The sequence below is a fragment of the Penaeus vannamei genome, chromosome 16 (genome assembly GCF_042767895.1).
Source record: "Penaeus vannamei isolate JL-2024 chromosome 16, ASM4276789v1, whole genome shotgun sequence".
Taxonomy (NCBI): Eukaryota; Metazoa; Arthropoda; class Malacostraca; order Decapoda; family Penaeidae; genus Penaeus; species Penaeus vannamei.
Genome location: NC_091564.1, coordinates 38,858,819 through 38,867,917, shown reverse-complemented (window position 1 = coordinate 38,867,917; position 9,099 = coordinate 38,858,819). Strand labels below are relative to the sequence as shown.

At 44.2% G+C, this 9,099-nt stretch overlaps 1 protein-coding gene across 1 annotated transcript; it reads right to left on the bottom strand.

The window, feature by feature from the left end:
• Positions 1-1,467: 1,467 nt before the first annotated feature.
• LOC113815299 (uncharacterized) lies at positions 1,468-6,982 on the bottom strand (the record flags this gene model as incomplete). Its single annotated transcript, XM_070131453.1, is given in 4 exon segments — positions 1,468-1,535; positions 3,975-4,941; positions 5,152-5,675; positions 6,840-6,982. Coding segments are annotated over 3 exon segments (1,600 nt in total), but the record flags the coding sequence as incomplete, so codon positions are not given.
• Between the last annotated feature and the right edge of the window lie 2,117 nt (positions 6,983-9,099).

Here is a 9,099-nt window from a genome sequence, read left to right as displayed (position 1 = left end):
GTGGCATCTGCAGCGAAAACAAAAGATATCGTCAGTGTGGATGGAAGGAAGGGAAAAACATGATAAAAAATATGTGTGGAGAGAGAGAAAGAGAGAGAGAGAGAGAGAGAGAGAGAGAGAGAGAGAGAGAGAGAGAGAGAAAGAAAGAAGGAAAGAAAGAAAGAAAGAGAGAGAGAGAGAGAGAGAGAGAGAGAGAGAGAGAGAGAGAGAGAGAGAGAGAGAGAGAGAGAGAGAGAGAGAGAGAGAGAGAGAAAATAAATCTAAGACGCTGTGTGTTGTGTGTGTGTGCTGTGTGTTCGTATGCGTGTGTGTGGGTATTTGTGTATCTATGTGTGCGTGTGTGTCTGTGCATACGCAAGTGATAACAAGACAAAAAAAAAGAAGTTCAAATCTATTCCAAAACGCACATACCTCATCCTCAATATTTTTTTTCCTCGCTAATGACCTGAACTCGTATAATCACCCAACGAATCCTCTCTCTATTATCCAAGCACGGAATGATTAACAGGAAAGGACAAAAAAGAAAAGAAAAAAGAAAAAAAAGGCAACTAGTGTTATTAAATCACTTGATTGAATCCTAATTTTGCCTAATTATGCCTAATCCCTCAAGACATTTCGAATCATTTTGGATCGCGATATGGAAAAAAAAAAATGTTTGATTTGAAATGGTTTACGATTATATTTTGCGAAAGATTAAATTACGTAGAAGGAAGAAGAAGGAAGGGGAAGAGGAGAAGGAGAAGGAAGAGGAGGAGGAGGAGGAGGAGGGGGAGGAAGAAGAAGAAGAAGAAGAAGAGGAGGGGAGGAGGAGGAGGAGGAAGAAGAGGAAGAAGAAGAAGAAGAAGAAGAAGAAGACGTAGAAATGGAAGAAGTAAAAGGGAAGGGAGGAGGAAGAAGTAGAAGAGAAGGGAGGAGGAGGAAGAAGAAGAGAAAAAGGAAGAGGAAGAGGAAAAGAAGAAAAGGGGAAGGAGGAAGAGGAAAAGGAAGAGGAGAGGAAAAGAAGTTTTAGAAGAAGAAGAAGGGGGGAAAAGGAGGAAGAGGAGGAGGAAGAGGAAAAATGAAGAAGAAGAAGAGGAAGAGGAGGAGGAGGAGGAGGAGGAGAAGAAGAAGAAGAAGAAGAAGAAGAAGAAGAAGAAGAAGAAGAAGAAGAAGAAGAAGAAGAAGAAGAAGAAGAAGAAGAAGAAGAAAGAAAGAAAGAAACAAAAACAAAAACAACAATACCAAAAAGCAAAAGACGAACAAGTGCAACAATAATAAGGAAAATTAGACGAAATAGAAAAAGAAAAGGACAAGAAAAAATAGAGGAAGGAAGAATATAAGAGAGAGAGAGAGAAAAAAAAACACCAGATTCCACCATGATCCGTCTCGCAATCAAGAGAGAATTACAAAATACGTAATAACGCCCTCACGCCCTCACGCCCACACCCTTGCTTACCTTTGTGTTGGATCTCCAGCATTGGACTTTTATTTATTTTTTTTTAGCCTCAGTGATCCTTTCCTCCACTTTCTTAAGCCTTGGGTAACACATCGACATCCTATAAAAAGAAAAGAGAAATATATACATGAGCAAAAGGGGATGGTTGTGATGTAATTATTTTTATTTGAGTCATGCCTGAGAAAGTAAAAGAAAATGGGTTGCGTAGAGATTCTGTTTTGTTTATCTTTTTTTCTCTCTGATGATTAAGGCGTTTCATTTGTATGTAGTTATGGTATTACTTATACTTCGTGTCAATATTATGCGGTGCGTTGTCGCTGAATCTAAAAGGAGTGAGATAATTGTGATATTTTTTACGCTTAATCTGAAATAAGTGGGGAAATATTGTGACACGCTTAATCCGAAATAAGTGGAAAAGAATTGTGACTTTTTTTTTGTAGATAATTCCATATGCTAGATTTTTTTTTTTTATCGTGGATACTAATATCTGTAACACCTCATTTTTATCGTTTCTAATTCTACTTCTATAATAATACCTGTTTTGATACCAACGTTATGAACATCATCAACACCAGATCTTCACATTATCAGTTTATGACCGCGAGGTTTACTACTGAAATGATAATGCTATAAAACTAATTGGGTCATTAGCGAGAATAAACTTGGGAGATTATCTGCAACATCAGTATCGTGTAATGAATTATCTTGAGTGTTGCAAGCTGTTGGTAGTCTGTCGACACCTTTTTTTCTTTTTCTTTTACAGAATGGAACACGTAAATGCAATTTCCTGGTGCATGTACGAAAATGTAAAAAAAAAGAGTGGATCTTTTCATCAGTATAATGGATCTGACAGAGTTCAATTCATCACGCTGCTTTTATTATGGACTTTCAATAATGCAGGTGATATTCGCAAAATGTGTGACTAATAATTTGAATTCTTTTAAAACGATAAATCGAAGATACACAGTGTGTCGCGTACTCTAATTGGATGAAATGGAATAGATTAATTTTTAAAAATCCACGTGTGCTTGTGCAAAAAAAAAAGAAGAAAAAAAAATCACATTTGTTTTATTCATCTATTCATGAAACCTCGATTATTGCAGCTTTTTAACGGATGTTGATGATGCAGTTTTGGATTTTACACTCCGACCTTTGAACGTGCAATTAATACCTCCCCTATTTCGCCAATATCATAGCCTTTGTTCTTGTCTTTTTCAGTATGAAATTACAGCTGCCCTGAGCACTGCAAATATGTACGGTCTAGTCCTGTTTATAATCAAAATGCATATGTTTTTCGTATTTTTAGCGAGTGTTATGTATCGGATATGTCATTCTTTCTGATAAGCGAATTCAAGCATAGCTAATAACTACAGAAAAAAAAAATTAACAAGATTAATATATAAATCTAGAAAACATTATGCATAAATAAATAAATATGCATATATAACTATGCATATTATCATTAAGCCACAAACCGATATTCTACCAAGGTCTAGTCTTCAAGCAGAGAGGGCGGCTGTGGACTCACCCTCACTGATGGGCGCCGCTTGCTTCAGCCCGCTGGCGTCTCTCTACCTCACTGTGGGCGGGGCGAGGGAGAGGGCGAGGGGGGGGGGTAGTCGCGCGAGTCAGTGGGCGGCTCATGATAAGATCTAAGATGCTATGACATGATCTAAGCCTGCTGTGATAGGATCTAAGGCTATCGTGACACGACCGAAGGCTGCTGTCATATGACCTAGGGCTGCGATGACATGGCTTGTGGTTTGCTATGGTAAGAGTGATAGGTATCATGACACGATCTCTGACTTGTCATAATAAGACTTTGAGCTTATGGCCATGACATGACCTAGGGCTGTCTTGACACTGTGAAGCTTGGCAAGACCTCTGTTGCCATAATAGGCCATATATAGGACGAGCAAACAGCACCGCACATTTCGAGAAACAAAACAAAACAAAGAAAAACAGGCAATGGACTGTATGTCTGTATTGAACAGCCATGCAGTTCCTCGAGATTTTATTTAAGCACTGAATTTATTTAAGACTTGAAGGTCTCAGAGACCGCATGCCTCCACCAAGGAAATAAAATATGATATTATATCAAGCGCCTTAAAGTTGTCCCTATCTCGCAATGCTAATGATTATGATAATTAACCCCTACTACCAAGGCTACAGGGGTAACTAAATCTGGATCCGGCTCATCACCAAAGATTTAATGGTATCGAAAACATATCTTGGTCAAAAACAAAACAAAAAATCAAAAACAAAACAAAACGACTCTCATGTGCCTTTTGAAGGGTGGAGGTTATGGTCACATTGAGCCCCCTGGTTAGAAATATATCCCGCAAACCCTGTATATATATATATATGAATGAATAGATAAATAGAAAAAAACAATAGCAAACAACAGTTAATCAGATCAATAAATAGATAATAAGTAAATGAATTACTAAATACCTAAACAGATAAATAAACGAATAGATAAACAAACACGCGCTTGTTTACAAAGACGCAAATACGAGGGAACCCCCTTAATACCTACACGGGTAGATGAAGCGCGTGTCGGCGGGCATGTGTCATACGGACGTCTCTCGCTTGCACACGTCGGGGTTGGCTGGCACTTGGTAGTCGCAGGCGTCGAGGTGGGCCATCTTGGGCGACGCGGGGCTCACGGGCGACGCGTCGTACTTCCGGGGCGCGTGCTCCCTGGCGGGGCTCCCTCGGCGGGGCAAGGGCGCCGTCTGGAGCCTGCGGGAGGAATCGGACACTTTGGCGGTCGGGAAGACTGGCGCGAAGTGGCGGCCGCTCTTCGGGTCGTCAGCCCTGGGCGACTGACGCGTCAGGAGGATGATCTCCCCCGTGTCTCCCTCGACGAGCGTGGCAGGGCGGCCCGCTCCGTAGGGCTCGGAGTCCCTCCTGACGTCGTGGTCGTGTCCGGGGACGTCGTGGGACGTGGCGTGGTACGGGGCCTTTTTGCTCGGCCTCACTATCTGCGGAGGCGAGGTTGGCAGCTTCCGTCTCGTGGTCCTCTTGGGCGGGACGCTCTGCGCGGCGCAGCGGCACGGCGGCTCCTTCGGCGGCGTCCCCTGGCTGCAGGCGAAGAGCGAGTCCGACGGCGACCGAAGCTCCCCGCCAGAGGACAGAGAGCCTCTGGACTCGCCACTCGGCGGAGACACTCGCCGGCGGAGGTCCTCCGGGGACGTGGGAAGCACTCTGGAGCCCCGAGGGGAGTCCCGGTGTCCCGGAGAGACCGGTAGCTTTCTGAACTCCGCGGAGACCGACGAAGGCAGTCTCCGCGCTCCGCAGGAGGAGGACCGCGAGTGAGGATGCCGGTGGTACTGCGGCGCGGCAGCGTCCTCCGCTGGGAGGACTTCGTAGGCCCTCCCGTCGCCCGCCTGGCGCTCCGCCGCAGCAGCCTCGCCCGCGGGCATCAGCTCCCTAAGTTCCGGATCCGACTCCGACTCCGACAAGCCCGAGTCGTCGCTCTGCGAGTCGGTCAGACGCAGGTCCTGCCGAGGAGAGGGAGGGGATGAGGGCGAGCGACGAGTCACGTCTGCGCAAGAGAATCTGACACCTTCTCAGGGATGGATGAACAATTTTCACAATTTCGCCGAAGGATGGAATGGACTGCACTGTTTTACTTTTGTGACACATTACCGCATTGTGCTTTCTTACAAAAGACGAAATTGATTTTACGAATATTGCTTCGAAATACTGACCTGTCTCTCTCTGCCTCTGTGGTGGGGGTCGCGTGGCTCCTCCTCCGGCGTGGGCGCGTGGCTGTGTCTGAGGGCGCAGGAGCACCTCCCGGGCGACAGCGGCCCGTCCGCCTCGCCCAGCTCGTACAGGTGGCTGCCGTCCAGGTGGTGAGGACTCGCCACGCTCTGGCTATCGCTGGAGGAGCAGCTCCCCGGCCGCGAGTGGACGAAGGCGTGCGTGGCGGCGTCCAGGGCGTCCTCGTCGTCCTCGCCCTGGCTGCGGAGGTCCATCTCGTGCGCCTCGTCCTCGCGGGCGTGCGGGAGGACGTCGAGGCTGTGCGGGCGGCGCGGGATGGACTTCACGACGTCGGGGTCGTAGTCGTCGCCGACGGTGGGCGCGAGAGCCATTTCCACGACGGGCTTTTTGGGTCGTCGGTGGACTCGCTTCGCTACGACCACGCCCACGAGCAGCAGGAGGAGCAGCACGCCCACCCCGCCCAGCGCAGCGCCGAGTAAGGGCGGGATGTCGGGCATGCCTTTAGCGTCTGCAAAGGGAAAGAGGCGTTGGAGCTTTCTTGATTAACACGTAAAAAAATGTGTGTATGTGTATGTGTTAGTGTGTGTTTATGTGTGTGTGTGTGTTTATGTGTGTGTGTGTGTGTTTATGTGTGTGTGTGTTAGTGTGTGTGTGTGTGTGTGTGTGTGTGTGTGTGTGTGTGTGTGTTAGTGTGTGTGTGTGTTAGTGTGTGTGTGTGTTAGTGTGTGTGTGTGTGTGTGTGTGTGTGTGTGTGTGTGTGTGTGTGTGTGTGTGTGTTTGTGTGTATGTGTGTCCGTATGCGTGCGTACATATATCTATTTGTATGTGCCCAAAATATGCATCTGAGTATAATTTCTGACCGTCTGTCCCTCACACACATTCCAGAACAGAAAGAGCTAGTCATAAATCTGAATCACCAATCAATCACAAATCATGGGTTTCAACGATCAGATTTTAAAAGGCTGTAATATCTATATGTCTTGTTCACTTCGACAAATGTGTTGACTGTTAGCTATCAATCACCCTCACAAATGCATTCGCAAATATAGATACAGGGTTTGTACATTTCTCAGCTTGATCTCAAATGAATCTATATGGATTATGAAAAAGCTGGCAATCAATTTCTATTTTTTTTTTTTTTTTTGGGGGGGGGTAATATTTCAATTAAATTTTCGTTGTTCATGGCACATAACGGAATTTATTTGAATTCCATCGGATTTACTAAGAATGTGATACACAATGTTTCATAATGTTTGACTATAGCTCGTTTCGTTCTACGGTATAAAAGTAGCAGGGGAATATTTAGGGTTATGGCTGCTATATTCGTAGCCACACACACAGACATATATTGTATCTCTCTCTCTTGCTCTTTCTCTCTCCCTCTCTTTCTCTCATTGTCTTTTCCTCTCCCTCTCTCTCTCTTTTTCCTCTCTCCCTTTCTCTCATTGTCATTTCCTCTCTCTCTCATGCTCTTTCTCTCATTGTCTCTTCTCTCTCTCTCTCTTTCTCTCTCTCCCTTTTCCTCACCGCCCCCCTCTCTCTCTCTATTTATCAATCTATCTACCTACCTATCTCTCTCTCAACACCAGCAAGCTAATGAAAACAAAAACCGAAGCACAACCCGGAATCAAAACACAAAAAAAATCCACAACGCAACCTCCCACCGACTTACCCGGAGCCGCACGATGCTGGGCGCTGGTGGTGAGGACCTCCATGAGCAAGGTGTCACTCACTCCGCGGGCGTTGTAGGCTCTCACGTGCAAGGTAGCCCCGACGCCCGCCCGGAGTTCCGTCACCACCCACTCGGGGAAGTCGCTGTAGGGGGAGAGGGTCGGGTTTGAGACTCGGAGGGAGAGAGGGGGAGAGAGAGAAGGAGGGAGAGGAAGGGAGAAGGAGAGAGGGAAGGAGGGAGGAGGGGAGGAGGTAAGGAGAAGGAGGGAAGGAGGAGGGAGGGAGGAAGAAGGGAGGGAGGGAGAGGGAGAGGGAGGGAGAGAGAAGGAGGGAAAAAGAGAGCTAGGAAGGAGAGAGAGAGAGAGAGAGAGAGAGAGAGAGAGAGAGAGAGAGAGAGAGAGAGAGAGAGAGAGAGAGAGAGAGAGAGAGAGAGAGAGAGAGATACAGACAAACAGACAGACAGAAAGACAAAGAGACCGAGAAAGGCATAGAAAGTCAAAGAACAAAAGAAAAGAGAGAAAGGCAGATAAAAAAGAAAAGAAACGAAAAAATGAGAAAGAGAGCGAGAGAATGAAGCAGGTAAAAAACACAGTTTCCTTTCTTCTTTCCCAGCGCCGCATGTAAGACATATCCAAGTATCAAAGGAACCACATTTTTTATTTTATTTTTTTTTTTTGAGTGGATGCCACTTCATCCTCATTCACAAAAGACGAGATTTTTTGCTGAATGGAACTGAACAATGATTAAATCTGATACTGGAATTTGGCGTTCAGGAAATGCCTATTGCAAGCATGTCAACTATGAAATGCGTATGAATTGTGTTTAAAATTATACGTAATGACATGTTACTGTTGAAAAAAGGACTGTTGAAAGACGCGCAAAGTTATTTAATGCAGCATTGATTTTCAACAACAAAAAGCCATCATATGTAGCAAACTTTTACGCATTATAACAGTAAAAAAAAGATAACAGTAATAAGCCAAATGTAATTACATAGCAAACTATGTTAGGAAATGATACAGACATATATAATAAACGTACATTTCCTTTCTATCACATGGGCGTTTTATACTACTAGGTTATAATTTTATGTAGACGTTATTTCAACAATGGAAATCATATGAGAATGTTTTGCAAGGCTGCAATCTTAATGTAGAAATGCATCGTTTAAAGTGATCTCACTCTTATGCAATAAAACTGTGATTATAATGGTATTGCTAATGTTAATGATAATGCTACTAATGATGATGATAATAATGACAATGATAAGGCTAATTATAATAATGATAATGATAATAATAATAATAATAATGATAGTAATAATGATAATAATTACATTACTAATAAATGATAGGAATAACATGGATAATGATGACAATAATGAAAATGATATTGATAATAATAATAATGATAATGATAATTGTAGTAATGGTGATAATGATAGTAACTATCACTATTATAATAATCATAACAGTGATAACAATTATGATAATGATAATAATAGTAATGATAATCATTATGAATAAATCTAAATGAATAAATAAATAGATAAATAAAGGAAGGAAAGAAAGAAAGAAAGAAAGAAAGAAAGAAAGAAAGAAAGAAAGAAAGAAAGAAAGAAAGAAAAGAAAAGAAAGAAAGAAAGAAAAAAATCATGTGATTGCAATCCAGACCTTATAGCATTTACAAGTAACCGCAAACATCCCCAGCTCTGTTACAAGTACCTAACCTACCACGGTGTATTTGCAACAAACAGACATGGAAAACGCATGGGCAACCGTGAAGGCTTTCGGAGAACAATATTCCAGACCCTCCCTTAATGGGTAAGTCGTAGGGTCCAGCGGGCTTAAGTATTCATAAAGGAAATTGGGGTCCGGCGAGTTTCCATGATGTGTAAGGTAACGTAGAATGGGAGGTCTTAGGGGTGGAACTCCTCATGGGGAAGGAGGGGGTCCCAGGGGTTGGGTTGGGTTAGGTTAGGTTGGGTTGGGTTGGGTTGGGTTGGGTTGGGTGGGGTTGGGTGGGGTGGGGTGGGGTGGGGTGGGGTTGGGTTGGGTTGGGTTGGGTTGGGTTGGGTTGGGTTGGGTTGGGTTGGGTTGGGTTGGGTTGGGTTGGGTTGGGTTGGGTTGGGTTGGGTTGGGTTGGGTTCGGTTAGGTAAGGTAAGGTAAGGTAAGATAAGGTAAGGTAAGGTAAGGTAAGATAAGGTAAGGTAAGGTAATGTAAGATAAGGTAAGGTAAGGTAAGGTAAGATAAGGTAAGG